This window comes from Podarcis filfolensis (genome assembly GCF_964270895.1).
Source record: "Podarcis filfolensis genome assembly, chromosome: 12".
Classification (NCBI taxonomy): domain Eukaryota; kingdom Metazoa; phylum Chordata; class Lepidosauria; order Squamata; family Lacertidae; genus Podarcis; species Podarcis filfolensis.
The window spans coordinates 10,115,593-10,132,814 of record NC_139614.1 but is presented as its reverse complement, the minus strand read 5'-3'; the positions used below and the strand labels follow the sequence as shown (position 1 = coordinate 10,132,814).

Here is a 17,222-nt window from a genome sequence, read left to right as displayed (position 1 = left end):
AACCAACAAACCAACCAACCCTCAGAGAGAATTAAAGAATGAAATCATCAGTAAAAAATGTTTTTTAAAAACACCCAATTTTTTTTAAAAAACAATTCTTTGAAAGATAAAATCATCCATAAACTAAAAACAGATTGGTTGCATAATTAATTGGGATCGTTAGAGGAAGCATCGATTTGAGCTCTGTGTCTGTTATGTGGTTTTTATTAGTTTTTACTAGTTTTATCAGCTTTTTATTAGCTTTTATCAGTTCTAGTATTTTATTGCTCGGTATCTTTTTCTTATATTCACAAGTTTAAGCTAAAAGATTTAGAGAAAGCCCTGGAAAGTCTCAGAGAAAGCCTTAATTAGTTCCAGCTCGACTCAATCTACCAATTTTTAAAAAAACAATTCTTTGAAAGATAAAATCATCCATAAACAAAAAAAGGATTGAAACATGCTTATCTGGATAGGATTGTCTAAACAAAAATGTTTTCAGTAGGCACCCAAAGGAGTATGGTGAAGGCTGTGAACTATAAGGCATTTTCATTTGTTCAATTCAACTATTTCTGAATATATGCTATAAGAAAATGTTAGGCAACAGGACTCATGGCAAAGGTGCAACCTATTGAACCCCTGTTTTCATTCCACCTCCTGCCAATTTCAGAAAAGCAGTGCCTCCGCAGTGCTAAAGGGCTTGAAGAAGCAGGCTCAGAGGTGGGCGGTGATGCTTGCTATGACGACTAATTTTAAAAGGTCAGATTATAATTTAATCTTCACAAGAACCAGAAGCAATTACGTGGATCATTCCATGCCACTACACTTCCTCATTCGCTGACTTCTGTTTATCTCACGAAGTACACCACTTCCTTAGAGAACAGAAGGTACATCACCCTCAGGCAAGACACTTCTTAGCATCTAAGAAAGGCAAAAAGGTATGTGTAAAATATGCCTCATATGTACTTTGACCATTGCTGTCATAAGATGATTGCACAATTTTTATGCTGCTGCGTTATTTAATTACTTAAAAGAATGACACACACATAATTGTATATAATAATGTGTGATGGAGCAAGGGAAGCTAGCAAATGCAAATATACTTACAGTAAGGGATATTTACGCTGTAATTGTATTAACTGAAATGTATGTAAATGGATCTTTATTTTTTGTTTGTGGCCTGACTCTATGCATGTTCCTTTGGAAATATGGGGGTTTTCAGTGCCATCCAATGCATGTTGACTGAGAAATAAATCCTACTGAGATCAGTCAGACTTATTTCTCCAGGTAGGCATGTCAAGGTATACAGCTAGGGATAGCATATAAATTTGATTTGGGATGCGTTTAAAGTCAAATCTGCCAAATCTGCGCTTTCCAAGACAATACGCCAACTGAAAGAAGAGCTATCCCTCGAAAGTCACACTTATCTGAATTTTGCAATGCAGTTTTCGGAGCATACAAGGCTTACAAAAATGCCTATATGTGGGGCAGGTGTGTATAAAAATGTGTTAGATTAGCAAAAACTGCTTGCAAAAATGTGCACATGAGTAAAAACTGCATATAAAAATGTTTATTAGGAGAAATTCAAACCCATAAATGGGTGAATTTTCATGGCCATTTAAAAAAAAAGCTTTAAAATGTAGAGAAATGAGAAACTGAGAGTACTAAAACTGGCAGATCTTTCTATCCCTAACTGCAGACTTATTCATATGTAAGTGTGCACAAGGCTAAGTGGACAAAACCTGAGAATTAAGTAGGTACACAGTTCAGTTCAGCATAGCAAAGCTCCTTTACAGAGCCACTTCCTCAAGGTTAACAACTACTTAATTTCTATGTACATTGGTCCTCTTTGTTCATAAAATAAAAATGTGCATGCAAGGAAAAAGACAGTTAAGTCTACTCACTTGATAAGTGGGTGATTTGTGAGTATCCACACAAAAAAAGCATTTGGAAAAATCTGCACATGGTAGCCGTAACCTCTGATGAACCATTTGTACTCACCTGGTCATGTGCATAAACTGTCATGCATAGCAGTTGATTTTTAGCTTCTGGAGAAAACAGTGTTTTCCAAACACCCACGAACCCTGTATGTGGCAGTGGATGCACATGACGTCCTTTTCACAAGGAGGGGATTATCAGGCACAGATTTCCCCCATGCAGCGGGTGGACAGCTTCTGCTTCTGGTTTCTGAACTACACCTGTGGTAGCAGGTTGACATGCTTATAATATTAGTATGTGACAATGTCAATTTCCGTGCCATTAAAAGTTTTGATCTGTAGAGTCCTGCATGTCAGCCGTCTGCTACAGGCTCTGGAGAAATCCTTTATCTGACCTGTTGACATCCTTACCATATGGTAATATGAAGAGGTCACTGCTGAGACCATGCCCTTACTGGTTTCATTGGCTATCTCCGTCTGTTCTTAGCTTTATTTCTTTATTTCATAGAATGGATATACTGCTGGGTGGTAAAAACTGTGAGTACAGCAAGGTGAATTAATGACAGACATCAGACTGTTTCTCTGTCCGGCAGAACCCTTCAAAACAAAATTGCGAGCCCTGAAACAAGCTCAAGTAGGAGCAGCTGGAAGCAGTCTGTGTGGGTTAGCCATTGCATACGCTCTATCTCTCAGTAAGATTCAGCACTAGAAATAGTTATGCTCTAGATATTTATGAAAGAGGTGAAAAGTTCCTGAGAATAATTGCCAAACCTATAAAGCAACGAGAAGCATAAGATTAAGAAAGATAAGCTAAAAGTTTCTTAGCCCTTCTTTGGTCAAAAACTGGCCATTGCGCAAAGAGACATTTATCTATTGCCAAGTTTCTATTGTTTTATTTAAAAGAAACATTTAAAAAATCTAAATTCTTTTTTAGAAATCCTTAAGAATCCCTGGCAATCAGCTCTCTTTGGAGCTATAGGCTTCTCACTCCTGCATTCTCATTCTGTTTTTTAAATCTTTGCTCAAAATAATCATTAATAGTGCAATCTTTAGAAGTTTATACAGAAGTAAATTCCACTTTCCATGGGATTACCTCTTAGATAGGTGTGCACAGAATTGCAATTTATGGCTGTAGCCATAACCCCATTTATCTAGCAGTAAGCCCCATTGCATTCAATAAGGTTATATTTCTGAACAGACAAGGATTGTGCTGTATGTTACCCTGGATAGGGGGGAAAAAACCTTTCAATTTTGACTCACTTCATCCTTCTATTTAGGTTCCAAAAAGAAAATGACCTCTACTGACGAAGCATTGGCTGCCACAGGGTGGGACACATCATTTACCACCTATTATAGCTACGAGGATGATCCTGAACCATGCAGCAAAGATGAAGTGAGGCATTTTGAGTCCTGGTTCCTTCCCACGCTTTTCTCACTCGTGTTCCTGCTTGGCTTGGCAGGGAACGCCCTCGTTGTCTTGGTCCTGTTCAAATACAAGAGGCTCAGAAGCATGACGGACATCTACCTGCTCAACCTTGCCATCTCTGACCTCCTTTTCGTCTTTGCTCTTCCCTTCTGGTCGTATTACGTGGCCGACATGTGGGTGTTTGGAGACGGCTTGTGTAAATTTGTCTCTTGGGTGTATAAGATTGGATTTTTCAGTGGGATCTTCTTCATCATGCTCATGAGCATCGACCGGTATCTCGCCGTTGTTCACGTCGTGTTTGCCTTGAAAGCGAGAACCGTCAGCTACGGCAGCCTTGCCAGTGTTGTTGTGTGGCTAGTGGCCATCACGGCGTCTGTCCCAGAGCTGATATTTAGCAAGTCTGTGAGCTACTATAACTACACCACGTGCACGGCAGAATATCCTAGGAACGACACCACTTGGAACCTTTTCACCTCCTTGGAGATCAACATTTTAGGCCTTCTGATGCCATTCATTGTCATGTTATTTTGCTACACAAGGATAGTCATGACCTTGCTCCACTGCAGAAATGAAAAGAAGAAGAAGGCTGTAAAGATGATCTTTGCTGTTATGATTGTGTTTTTTGTGTTTTGGACCCCTTATAGCATTGTACAATTCCTACAATGTTTGGTTGGAGTGGGCATTTTGGAAGGCTGCCTGACCGGCAAAAACTTGGACTACGCAGATCAGGTGACTCAAACTCTAGCATTTTTCCATTGCTGTCTCAATCCTGTTATCTACTTCTTCATGGGACAGAAGTTCAAGAAGTACATCAGATTGTTCTTTAAGAAGTGTGTCTTCTCGAAAATATTTTGCAAATCTTGTGGACGCCCCGATACATTCACCTCCGAGTCATCAGGCTCAATCTACACTCAGTCCACAAGTGACGAAGAGCCCCTCTGAAAAGCCTGAGGTGGTCTCGTGTGAGATCAGGCCAAAATGTGATGCTATCTCAGGTATCAGAACAATTGTGAGTTTGTTTTGCCGGAAACCAGAGGCTGTGTGTTGACAAATAAGCACAGCCTAATCGTAAAGCTTTGGACATGGAAAAGAAAAAGGAGGAAGCCATTTTGGGAACAAGAATTCTCATTTTACTCCATTTCAGTTCTGCAGTCAACTTAAGCACCTGAGCATTAGGGATAGGCAAATTTCTCAATATCTGTTTATTGTTTTTCCTATCTTAAGTCCTCATAGCCAGCATTCCTGTCGTTCAACAGAAATGTTTATTTTAACCTATGAACTGATAACACAAGAAAAGTATAAGTTGAATGAACATCTATTCACACATGTTTGTGCTTCTGCCTACTTATAATTGCCATCTCTCTTAAGTAAACGCCTTGAAAAAGTTAGATTCATGGATGAATTTGTCCAGAGTTGTGTAAGAATAATGGGAAATGAATTACAGACACCTTGAACTAAGTGACTAGCATAGTTTTTTGTTTCGTGAGAAGGAAGGGCATTGGGTGAGTGGAATGAGAGCAACTGATGTTGATGAAAAGCTGAAGCTATGGAGCTATGAGCCTAGCTGCACACTTGTACAGTGGTACCTCGCAAGACGAATGCCTCACAAGACAAAAAACGCGCAAGACGAAAGGGTTTTTCGTTTTTTGCGTTGCTTCGCAAGACGATTTTCCCTATGGGCTTGCTTCGCAAGACGAAAACGTCTTGCGAGTTTGTTCCCTTTTTTCTTAAAGCCGCTCGAAGAGGCGCAGTTGCGACAGACTGTGCTTCGCAAGACGAAAAACATCGCAAGACGAAAAGACTCGCGGAACGAATTAATTTCGTCTTGCGAGGCACCACTGTATAAGAAACTCCTGTGAACCCCATATAGGATGTGTGGAGAACTTTTGGTCTTCCAGATGTTGTTGGACTCCCACCAACTCATGCCCTTTGTCATGCTTGCTGGGGCAGATGGGAAGTGTAGTTTAGCAACATCTGGAGGGCCAACAGTTCCTAATATCTGGTGTAAAAATAAGCTACAAGTTTAAGCATTTTAAAAAAAATTATAAATAACTGACTTGTACTAAAACTTTAAACTAAATTGTACTGACTTTCAACTAACTTGTACAAAAAATAAAGAACACTGACTGCAACTTCTCTCTTTTTTTGAAAAAAATATTCAAAATTAAAACAAAACATATTATCCAAAAACATATCATCCTTATTCCCCCCCCCCCCCATTTTTCCTCCCTCCACCCACCCTCCCACACAACCCCACCCCCACCCCCTGGCTTCCCTCAGTTCCAGCTTTTTGTTTCTCAGAGAATGCTGTTTTCTGCATGTTACAAAGTTGTATAGATCCTCAAACTATTTAAGGGATTATTATCAATAAAAAGTTTGTGAATGTTTATTCAAAGCCAGCCAAAGAGTCCAGTTCGCTTTGTTCCGTCTTCAAATACTTTGTAAAGGGTTCCCATTCATCTTTAAAGTCACAGTTATCCTTGTCCCGTAGCTTGTATGTCAGTTTTGCCAGTTCTGCATAGTCCATCAATTTTTCTTGCCATGATTCTTTATGCGACTTCTCATACATAGTGCATGCACACAAAAGCTTATACCAAGAACAAACATAGTTGGGCTCTAAGGTGCTACTGGACATATATATATATATATATATATATATATATATATATATATATTCGACTGCGTCAGGCCCCTGGATGTGGGTGGCGCTGTGGTCTAAACCACTGAACCTCTTGGGCTTGCCAATCAGAAGGTTGGTGTTTTGAATCCAGTCAAAGTCGACTATGGGATTGCAGTGCTCATCTCGCTTTTTAGGCCAAAGGAGCCAGTGTTTGTCCACAGGCAGCTTTCTGGGTCATGTGGCCAGCATGGCCAAACCGCTTCTTGCACAATGGAGGACCATGATGGAAACCAGAGTGCATGGAAACACCTTTTACCTTCCTGCGGCAGTGGTACCTATTTATCTACTTGCACTGGCATGCTTTTGAACTGCTGGGTTGGTAGGAGCTGGGACAGAGGAATGGGAGCTCACCCCATCACTGGGATTCAAACCTTCTGATCAGCAAGCCCAAGAGGCTCAGTGATTTGGACCACAGTGCCACCCGCGTACTAGTTATATTAGTACTATGCAGTGCAAAGGAAAATCAGTTAAGGAAATAAATATGAAGGGCTATGATAGTTGTGCTATCCCATGTATTAAATCTTTTAAACAAGAATATCTGTCTGGGACTGGGCTGAGGAGGAGGCTGGAGGGGGGGTGATGTCAGGGACTGCACAGAGGAGGAGGAATGGTGGAGACCACCTCCCCATCCTGACCCTTCCAGGGAAGAGGAAGACAGTGTGGATTTACAATGGGGGGTTTGAGGGAGGTGGCAGCTCAGAGGCAGATGAGGGGAAAAGTTGGGAATAAATCATGGGAGAGCCAGAAACACCAGGCTGACACGTTGTCATTAGAAATCATTCCAGACCCTCCATCTCCCAAAACCTGGTGAGCCTTGAAAGTAGGAGAGCAAAGAGCTCAAAGACAGAGGGCAGTTAGTGGTACCCGTAGAGGAGGTGATGAGAATGATGAATGAGGAAGTGGGAGAGACAGCGGGTGGAAATTCACTCAGGACAACACTATTATCCAAGAGGCTGGGTTCTATAGTCTCTCTGAGTTTGAAATAAGAAAAAACGGTAAGGAACTTTTCCTTGTCTATATACTTTCCTGGGCAACCAGCCAGGAACCGCCAACAGCATCCTGACAGTATCTCAACCGACATCACTTGTGGTCTTACCCATGTAAGATAGACAGAACTAGACACACTAACATTATTCGAGAAATACATCAGCATAATTATACTAACAACCAGTGGCATTTATTTTGTTTCTTCGAGAGCAGGCAACGCCTTGGTAGTGAAAGACGTGTTTTGAGTCAGAGAAGCAACAGCCATCAAACATTTACTGTAAAAGCAGGCTGGCTGAGTAATTCAGGTTACAGTTTAGGAAGGAGGGGAGGTAGTCTGGTTTGTCTAGACTAGTGGAAGGGAGAAGGAATGACTTCTCTAGTGGGGCATTCCCTTTTGGGACAGTGTTTCAATCTTGCTGGAATGTTGGGTTTAGAATCATAGAATCATAGAGTTGGAAGAGACCACAAGGGCCATCGAGTCCAACCCCCTGCCAAGCAGGAAACACCATCAGAGCACTCCTGACATATGGTTGTCAAGCCTCTGCTTAAAGACCTCCAAAGAAGGAGACTCCACCACACTCCTTGGCAGCAAATTCCACTGTCGAACAGCTCTTACTGTCAGGAAGTTCTTCCTAATGTTTAGGTGGAATCTTCTTTCTTGTAGTTTGGATCCATTGCTCCGTGTCTGCTTCTCTGGAGCAGCAGAAAACAACCTTTCTCCCTCCTCTATGTGACATCCTTTTATATATTTGAACATGGCTATCATATCACCCCTTAACCTCCGCTTCTCCAGGCTAAACATGCCCAGCTCCCTTAGCCGTTCCTCATAAGGCATCGTTTCCAGGCCTTTGACCATTTTGGTTGCCCTCCTCTGGACACGTTCCAGTTTGTCAGTGTCCTTCTTGAACTGTGGTGCCCAGAACTGGACACAGTACTCCAGGTGAGGTCTGACCAGAGCAGAATACAGTGGCACTATTACTTCCCTTGATCTAGATGCTATACTCCTATTGATGCAGCCCAGAATTGCATTGGCTTTTTTAGCTGCCGCGTCACACTGTTGGCTCATGTCAAGTTTGTGGTCAACCAAGACTCCTAGATCCTTTTCACATGTACTGCTCTCAAGCCAGGTGTCACCCATCTTGTATTTGTGCCTCTCATTTTTTTTGCCCAAGTGCAATACTTTATATTTCTCCCTGTTAAAATTCATCTTGTTTGTTTTGGCCCAGTTCTCTAATCTGTCAAGGTCGTTTTGAAGTGTGATCCTGTCCTCTGGGGTGTTAGCCACCCCTCCCAGTTTGGTGTCATCTGCAAATTTGATCAGGATGCCCTTGAGTCCATCATCCAAGTCGTTGATAAAGATGTTGAATAAGACCGGGCCCAAGACAGAACCCTGTGGCACCCCACTAGTCACTCTTCTCCAGGATGAAGAGGAACCATTGATGAGCACCCTTTGGATTCGGTCAGTCAGCCAGTTACAAATCCACTGAGTGGTAGCATAGTCAAGACCGCATTTTACCAGCTTCTTTACAAGAATATCATGGGGCACCTTGTCAAATGCCTTGCTGAAATCAAGGTAGGCTACATCCACTGCGTTCCCTTCATCTACCAGGCTTGTAATTCTGTGAAAAAACGAGATCACGTTAGTCTGACATGACTTATTTTTCAGAAATCCATGCTGACTATTGGTGATCACAGCATTCCTTTCTAGGTGCTCACAGACTGTTTGCTTAATGATCTGCTCCAGAATCTTCCCTGGTATTGATGTCAGACTGACTGGGCGGTAATTATTTGGGTCCTCTCTTTCCCCCTTTTTGAAAATAGGGACATTTGCCCTCCTCCAGTCTGCCGGGACTTCGCCTGTTCTCCAGGAATTCTCAAAGATGACTGCCAGTGGTTCTGAGATCACATCTGCTAGTTCTTTTAATACTCTTGGATGCAGTTCATCTGGCCCTGGAGACTTGAATACATCTAAACTAGCCAAGTATTCTTGTACTATCTCCTTAGTTATTCTGGGCTGTGTTTCCTCTGCTGAATCATTTGCTCCAAATTCTTCAGGTCGGGCATTGTTTTCTTTATCGGAGAAGACTGAGGCAAAGAAGGCATTGAGGAGTTCAGCCCTTTCTGTGTCCCCTGTTTGCATTTCACCATCTTCTCCTCTGAGTGACCCCACTGTTTCTTTGTTCTTCCTTTTGCTACGAACATACCTATAAAAGCCTTTTTTGTTGCTTTTAACCTCTCTAGCAAGCCTGAGTTCATTCTGTGCTTTAGCTTTTCTGACTTTGTGTCTACACGTGCTGGCTATTTGTTTGAATTCCTCTTTGGTGGTTTCCCCCCTTTTCCATTTTTTGTACACATCCTTTTTTAATCTTAACTCAGTTAAAAGTTCTTTAGATAGCCACCCTGGCTTCTTTAGGCACCTTCCATGTTTCCGTCTCATTGGTATTGCCTGAAGTTATGCTTTTACTATCTCCCTCTTAACAAACTCCCAGCCATCATGAACTCCCTTTCCTTTTAGTATTACTGTCCATGGGATCTCACCCAGCACTTCCCTAAGTTTTATGAAGTCGACTTTCTTAAAGTCAAGAAATTGAGTCCTAGTATCCTTGGCTGCTCCTTTCCGCTGTATAGTAAACTTCAGAAGAGCATGATCACTCGTGCCTAATGATCCTTCCACTTCTTTTTTTTTTTATAATATTTTTATTTTTCCATATAAACACAATACAACAAACATAAACATACAAAAACAAAAACAAAACAAAAAACATGTATCATTTCATATCCTAATTTCATATCCTATCTTCCCCGACTTCCTCATGCCTCCCCTTTCTGTATTCCAAATTCTTGTCGATTGTTCAGCAAATCTTCCCTTATTTTAATTTAAATTTAGACTATTCTTCCTTATTCTCCTTGTCATAACCATCGCTAATAGTAACCATTTACTTTCCAATCCAACATCATTCTAACTTTCATTAACTTTGTAATATTTCTTTAAATAGTCCTTGAATTTTTTCCATTCTTCTTGCGCTGCTTCTCTTCCCTGGTTTCGGATTCTGCTCGTCATTTCTGCCAGGCCCATATAGTCTATCACCTTCATCTGCCATTCTTCCAGTGTGGGTAGTTCTCGCGTCTTCCAGTACTTCGCAATGAGTATTCTAGCTGCTGTTGTAGCATACATAAAGAAAGTTATATCCGTCTTTAACACCCCTTGGCCGACAATACCCAAGAGAAAGGCCTCTGGTTTCTTGGGGAAAGTATATTTAAATACCTTTTTAAGTTCATTATAGATCATTTCCCAGAATGCCTTAATCTTCGGGCAAGTCCACCAAAGATGAAAAAAAGTACCTTCAGTTTCTTTACATTTCCAACATTTATTATCAGGCACATGGTAAATCTTTGCAAGCTTGACTGGGGTTATGTACCACCTATATATCATTTTCATAATGTTTTCTCTTAAGGCATTACATGCCGTAAATTTCATCCCGGTGGTCCACAACTTTTCCCAGTCAGCAAACAAAATATTATGACCAATGTCCTGAGCCCATTTGATCATAGCTGATTTAACCGTTTCATCTTCTGTATTCCATTTCAGCAGCAAATTGTACATTTTTGACAAGTTCTTAGTACTGGGTTCTAACAGTTCTATCTCCAATTTTGATTTTTCCACCTGGAAGCCAATTTTACTGTCCAGTTTAAACGCTTCATTTATTTGATGGTAGTGGAACCAGTCTCTCACCTTCCCTTTTAATTTCTCAAAACTCTGCAATCTCAATTTGTCCCCTTCCTTTTCCAAAATTTCCCAGTATCTTGGCCACTTGGACTCCATATTTAACTTTTTAACTGCCTTAGCTTCCATTGGCGACAGCCACCTTGGAGTTTTATTTTCCAGCAAGTCTTTATATCTGACCCAGACATTTAATAGTGCTTTTCTGACAATATGATTTTTGAAACTTTTATGTGCTTTAACCTTGTCATACCACAAATATGCATGCCACCCAAAAATGTTATTAAAACCTTCCAAATCCAAAATGTCTGTATTTTCAAGAAGTAGCCATTCTTTCAGCCAGCAGAAAGCTGCCGCTTCATAGTAAAGTTTAAAGTCTGGCAGGGCAAACCCCCCTCTTTCCTTTGAATCCGTTAATATCTTAAATTTAATTCTGGGCTTTTTGCCCTGCCAGACAAATTTAGATATGTCTTTTTGCCACCTCTTGAAACAATCCATTTTATCAATTATTTGCAATGCTTGGAACAAAAACAACATTCTTGGCAATACATTCATCTTTATAGCTGCAATACGGCCTAACAAGGAAAGCTTTAAGTTGGACCAAATCTCCAAATCTTTTTTCACTTCTCTCCAAGTTTTTTCATAATTATCTTTAAACAAATTCACATTTTTAGCTGTCATATTTATACCCAAATATTTCACTTTTTTAACCACAGTTAACCCTGTCTCATTCTGGAACCTTTCCTTTTCTATCTGTGTCAAATTTTTCTCCAAAACCTTTGTCTTAGACTTATTCAATTTAAATCCTGCCATTTGACCAAACTCTTGAATTATTTCCAAAACTCTTTTCGTGCTAGCTTCTGGCTCTTGTAATGTAAGTACTAAGTCATCTGCAAATGCTCTCAGTTTATATTGTTTAGCTCCGACCTGAATCCCTTTAACCAACTGGTCCCTCCTAATCATATTAAGCAAAACCTCCAGGACCGATATAAAAAGTAATGGGGAGATAGGGCACCCCTGACGTGTCCCTTTTTCAATCTTGAACTCTTCTGTAACCACATTATTTACAATTAGTTTGGCTTTCTGTTCAGAGTATATTGCACCTATACCATTCTCAAACCCTTGGCCTACCCCCATCCCCCGGAGGTTCTTCAACATAAAACTCCAAGAAATGTTGTCAAAGGCTTTCTCGGCATCCACAAATATCAAAACAGCTTTAGTGTTTATGTTCACTTCCAGCTTTTCCAAAATGTCAATTATATTCCTTACATTGTTCGATAAATGCCTTTTTGGGAGAAAGCCCGCTTGGTCCCCGTGAATCTCCTCCATCAAAACTCTTTTCAGTCTCTTTGCTAAAATATTAGCAAAGATTTTGTAATCCACATTCAATAACGAGATGGGTCGGTAGTTTTTAAGTTGGGTCTTTTCAGTCTCTGTCTTTGGTATAAGTGTAATGTAGGCCTCTCTCCACGTATCGGGTGCCCTTTTCCCCTTCATAATCTCATTGCAGACTTCCTTCAAAGGTTGTATCAACCCTTCCTTCAAAACTTTGTAATATTTGGAAGTCAGTCCATCCGGTCCGGGGGATTTGCCCAGCGTCATGCCTTGAATGGCATCTTCTATTTCTTGTGCTGATATCTCCTGATTCAATATTGTCTTACTTTCTTGCGAAACCTTTTTCAGCCCATTTTCCTCGAGGAACTGTTGTATGTCCATTTCTTTCTGCGGCCCTTGTGTGTAAAGTTGTCTAAAGTAGTTCTGAAAACAATTCCTAATTTCCGCTGGGTTGCTTATGTTTTTTCCTTCCACTTCTATATTTGTTACCGTGTTGAGTTTTTGTCTCTTCTTTATTTGCCAAGCCAGTAACTTGCCACATTTATCAGCAGATTCAAAGGTCTTTTGTCTCATTTGTTTAATTTTCCACTCTAATTCTTGATTCATCAGTTCCATATATTGTGTTTGATGAAATTTGATTTCTCTTAAAATCTCTTGGGATTTTGGCTTTGATCTTAATTGTTTTTCCCCTTCTTTTATCTTTTCCAAAATTCTCTCCTTCTTCTCATTTTGCTTTCTCTTCTTTAAAGTATTTTGCTGAATCAAAAACCCTCTCATCACGGCTTTGCTTGCGTCCCATACTATTCTTTTTTCTACTTCAGACCTTAAGTTGATTTCAAAGTAGTCTTTCAAGGTTTTTTGGGCCTTCTTGCAGATCTCCTCATCTCTGAATAGGGTGTCATTCATTCTCCATCTGAAGGAACCAGTTGTTGTTTGCCTCATCACCATCTTTACAGCATTATGGTCGGAGAAAGTTTTTGGGCAGATTTCTACTTTTTTTATGTTCGGAGCCATACTGCTAGTCACCCAGATTTGGTCAATCCTTGTCCATGTCATTTTGGCTTCAGAAAAGAAGGTTCCCTCTCTTTCTAATGGGTGTTTTGTTCTCCAAATATCAATCAAGTCCATATTGTCAGTCATTTCAAAAAAAGTCTTTGGTAGTCTTCCATCTTTTGTTATTGCCTGTCTTTGTGCCTTGTCCATATTTGTTGAAACTACTCCATTCATATCTCCCATCAAAATTAAGTTGTAATCCATATGGTCCATCAAGATTTCATGCAACTTCTTAAAAAATTCAGCTTTCCCTTTGTTTGGTGCATAGATTCCCACTATCAAATACTTCTCTCCTTGGGATTGAATTTCAATTGCCAAATATCTTCCTTGATCATCTTTAAAGATTTGTTTCGGTTGCAATTTTTCTTTTGCATAAATCACCACTCCTCTCTTTTTTACTCTGTCTGAGGATATAAATTCCTGTCCCAGTCTTTTATTTATTAGTAATTTTCTGTGTGCTCTTGTCACATGGGTCTCTTGTAAGCAAATCAAGTCCAATTGGTCTTTCTTTAAGGCATGAAATATACTTTTTCTCTTCCTGGGAATGTTTAAGCCGTTACAATTCCAGGTTAGAAGTTGCAGAGCCATGATGGGATTATTTACTCCTTCCTCCTACAGCTCCCTGTTTTTGTTCCTCGTCCGTCGGTGGTGCCGTGTTCGTGTCCAGTGATGGATGCCCCTGTCCTGGAAATGTCTCTCTCTGTAGGTCTTCTTCGTGCTCTCCCAAGAACTTGTCTTTATCACTTACAGTCTTTATTCTTCTCTTCTTTCCCTTATATTTAAAAGACAAGCCTTGGGGAAATTCCCACCTGAATGGTATGTAGTTCTTCTTCAGCAGTGTCACCAGGTCCTTATAATGTCCTCTTGCGTCCAAGATACTCTTAGGGATGTCTTTAAAAATCTCAATAAAAAAGTCTTCAATTCGAAGGGCTGTTTGGTAGTGCAGGTTCTGTATTTTATCTCGCTCCTCCTTTGATCTTAAAGTAATAAGACAATCTCTGGGTCGATTCTTCTTCTGTCTTATTCCCAATCTAAATGCACTTTCTATCTTAAAGTCCTCTTTCTTCAACTCCTGCTTCCAAAAATCAGAAAATTCTTTTGTCAAATAATCCACCAAGTTGTCTCCTTCCTTTTCCGGCACAAGTCTGATCCTTAAATTCCTTCCACTTCTACCCCACTAACCAGGTCATCAACATTGGTTAGGACCAGATCTAAAATGGCTGTTCCTCTTGTCGCTTCTCCCACTTTCTGGACAATGAAGTTGTCTGCAAGGCCAGTGAGGAATCTGTTTGACCTTATGCTCTTGGCTGAGTTTGACATCCAACAAATATCCGGGTAATTGAAGTCCCCCATTACTACTATCTCCCTTCCTTTTGCATGCTTGGCCATCTGTTCCAGGAAGGCATCATCTATGTCCTCCGTTTGGCTTGGGGATCTATAGTAAACTCCCACAATGAGGTCACTGTTATTCTTCTCTCCCTTAATTTTGACCCAAATGCTCTCACTTTGGCTTTGAGGTTTTAAATCTTGGATCTCTTCACAGGTATACACATCCCTGACATATAAGGCCACTCCTCCTCCTTTCTTGTCTGGTCTGTTTCTCTGAAATAGATTGTATCCCTCCATTATTACATTCCAATCGTGGGACTTATCCCACCAGGTTTCAGTGATGCCTATTATGTCATATTTAGTTTGCTGTACCAAGAGCTCAAGCTCATCTTGTTTATTCCCCATGCTTTGCGCATTAGTGTACAGACATTGAAGTCCATTAATCATTCCCCCGTGTCTCTTATTTAAGGATTTTTTCCTCCCACCACTAGGTCTGTGTGCTGTTTGCTCCATTTGGTCTATGACATTTGGATGATCATCTTCATCAATTGATAGACTCCTACCTTCAGGAGCACTGTCTCCCTCCCCCACATTAGTCAGTTTAAAGCCCTCCTGATGAGGTTTCTGAGATTTTTGGCAAAAACATTTCTCCCAACCATTGTGAGGTGCAGCCCATCGCTTGCCAGAAGTCCATCTTCAAGAAACTGCACTCCGTGATCTAAGAATCCAAACCGTTCCTGTTTACACCATTTGCGAAGCCAGCTGTTCACTTCCACTATTTTTCCCTCTCTCCCTGGGCCACGTTGTTCAACTGGGAGGACAGATGAGATGACAATTTGTGCATTTAATTGCTTCAATTTCCTGCCCAGAGCCTCGTAGTCTCTTTTGATCTTCTGGAGGCTATTGCTTGCAGTGTCATTGGCTCCCACATGAACCAAGAGGAAGGGGTATTTGTCAGTGGGTTTTATGATTCGTTACAGTCGTTCAGTTACATCTTGGATCTTAGCCCCGGGGAGACAGCACACTTCCCGAGACATCTTGTCAGGCCCACAGATCACTGCTTCTGTTCCCCTCAGTAGGGAATCCCCTATCACCACTACACGCCTCCTCTTAGGTTTGGTCGGGGTTCTTCCGTGAGCTGTCCGTTCCAAGGTCACCTGCACATTCCCTGAGGACTGGCTTTGCTGCTCGTCTTCATATACCTGATCGACTGTAATGAGGGAGAGATCCTCAAATGGAGTCTGCTCTTCGTCTTCCATGCTAGGGGAGAGGACCTCAAAGCGATTGTGTATTTCTAAACAATCAGAGCGAACCCTGGGCCTCCTACTTCTTTGAGTCACGTTTCTCCATATATCTGGCTCCTGTGTTGGTGAACTAGCCTCCTTCTCAGGGGAGTCCCCTGTCTCCTCCTTGGTGGAGACGGTGTGCTCTGTTGCTTCCAAGAAGAGCTCTAGCTCTCTAATTCTTTGGAGCGTAGCTACACGTTTATAATCTAAGCATTTTGTTTGTTATTCAATCTGGAGTTTATTTTCATCAGGCATAGGCAAACTCCCGCCCTCCAGATGTTTGGGACTACAATTCCCATCATCCCTGTCCACTGGTCCTGTTAGCTAGGGATGATGGAAATTGTAGTCCTAATCTGGAGGGCCGGAGTTTGCCTATGCCTGATTTTCATTATTTGAAATTTGGATACAGTTGTGCTAGAAAGCTAAATTAAAACTATGCACTTTCAGTTGCCACGAATACTGGTTTTCAGTAAAACTTCATTGTAATGTCTGTGTACTGGGGAAAGTCAATGAACGCTATTCAGAGCTTGTTTATTTAAAATAACACATAGGGCCAGTTTTGCTGTAGGATTTGCTGTATGCTCATATCATTAACAATGATGAACAGATATTGGCAACACTAAACCATTACAAGCAGCTTTCAGAGAAACCTCCCTGTTATTGAATTAACATATAGCTAGTTTGGGAGGAAGCAACATTTTGTACCTTACCAAGAAATCATTTTCATGGTGGTGTCAGGAGTAGGATTCCTTGTACATGTCTCGTGAACGTAGTAGAAACAAGGTTTTCAGTGACTAGTTCTTGGGCAAAGTTCTTGAGTGCGTGGTCAGTGTCTTTCTTGGATGAAACTGATTTTCTAGATCCATTTCATGCTTTAGGCTTGGCTTTGACATGGAAACTGCCTATATGGTGGCTTTCTTGAGAGAGCCAGGAGATGTGTGTCCCTATTAATTTTCCTTGTTCTCCCAATGGCTTCCAATACCATTGACCATTATATTCTTCTGGAGTAGCTGTCCAAGTTGGGTGTTGACAGTACAGCTTAGCCATAGTTCCAGTCCAACTTGGATGATCGTCTTCAGAGAAACTGCGCCTGAGGAGTGTTATTCAGCCCTCAAGAGCCTTCAGTACGGGGTGCCCCAGTGTTTTATTTTATCTCCCATGCTGTTTAACATCGACTGTACATGACAACTATGAGTGGAATTGTTGTTGTTGTTGTTAACAAATGTCAGCATTGTTTTTTCTCCAATCAAACATACCAGCTTTGCCTCCAATAGCTTCGACAACCATTTCTCAATACTGAACAACAAATCTTTCCATCTTTGTCCACAGAATAGCCTCTCTGTCATGATCATACGTCGAGACACTATTCCACAGTTCTTTTCTTGTTATGCATTCATTAATTTGCCCTAGTTCCGTATCTTCTGATCCCATTTCCTGTTGTATTTGACGTGGCTTTCCATCTTGATTTTTTTTTGGGGGGGGGAATCCCTAC

General features: G+C 41.0%; 1 protein-coding gene across 1 annotated transcript; it reads left to right on the top strand.

The window, feature by feature from the left end:
- Positions 1 to 775: 775 nt before the first annotated feature.
- CCR4 (C-C motif chemokine receptor 4) lies at positions 776 to 4,576 on the top strand. The gene is made up of 2 exons (XM_083578206.1): positions 776 to 914; positions 3,191 to 4,576. The coding sequence occupies exon 2, from the start codon at positions 3,205 to 3,207 to the stop codon at positions 4,279 to 4,281; it is 1,077 nt and encodes a 358-aa protein (XP_083434332.1). The 5' UTR covers positions 776 to 914; positions 3,191 to 3,204; the 3' UTR covers positions 4,282 to 4,576.
- The last annotated feature ends 12,646 nt before the right edge of the window (positions 4,577 to 17,222 follow it).

Coding starts and splice junctions, on each gene's coding strand:
- CCR4 (XM_083578206.1), top strand. CDS start 3,205: ATGACCTCTACTGACGAAGCATTGGCTGCCACAGGGTGGGACACATCA.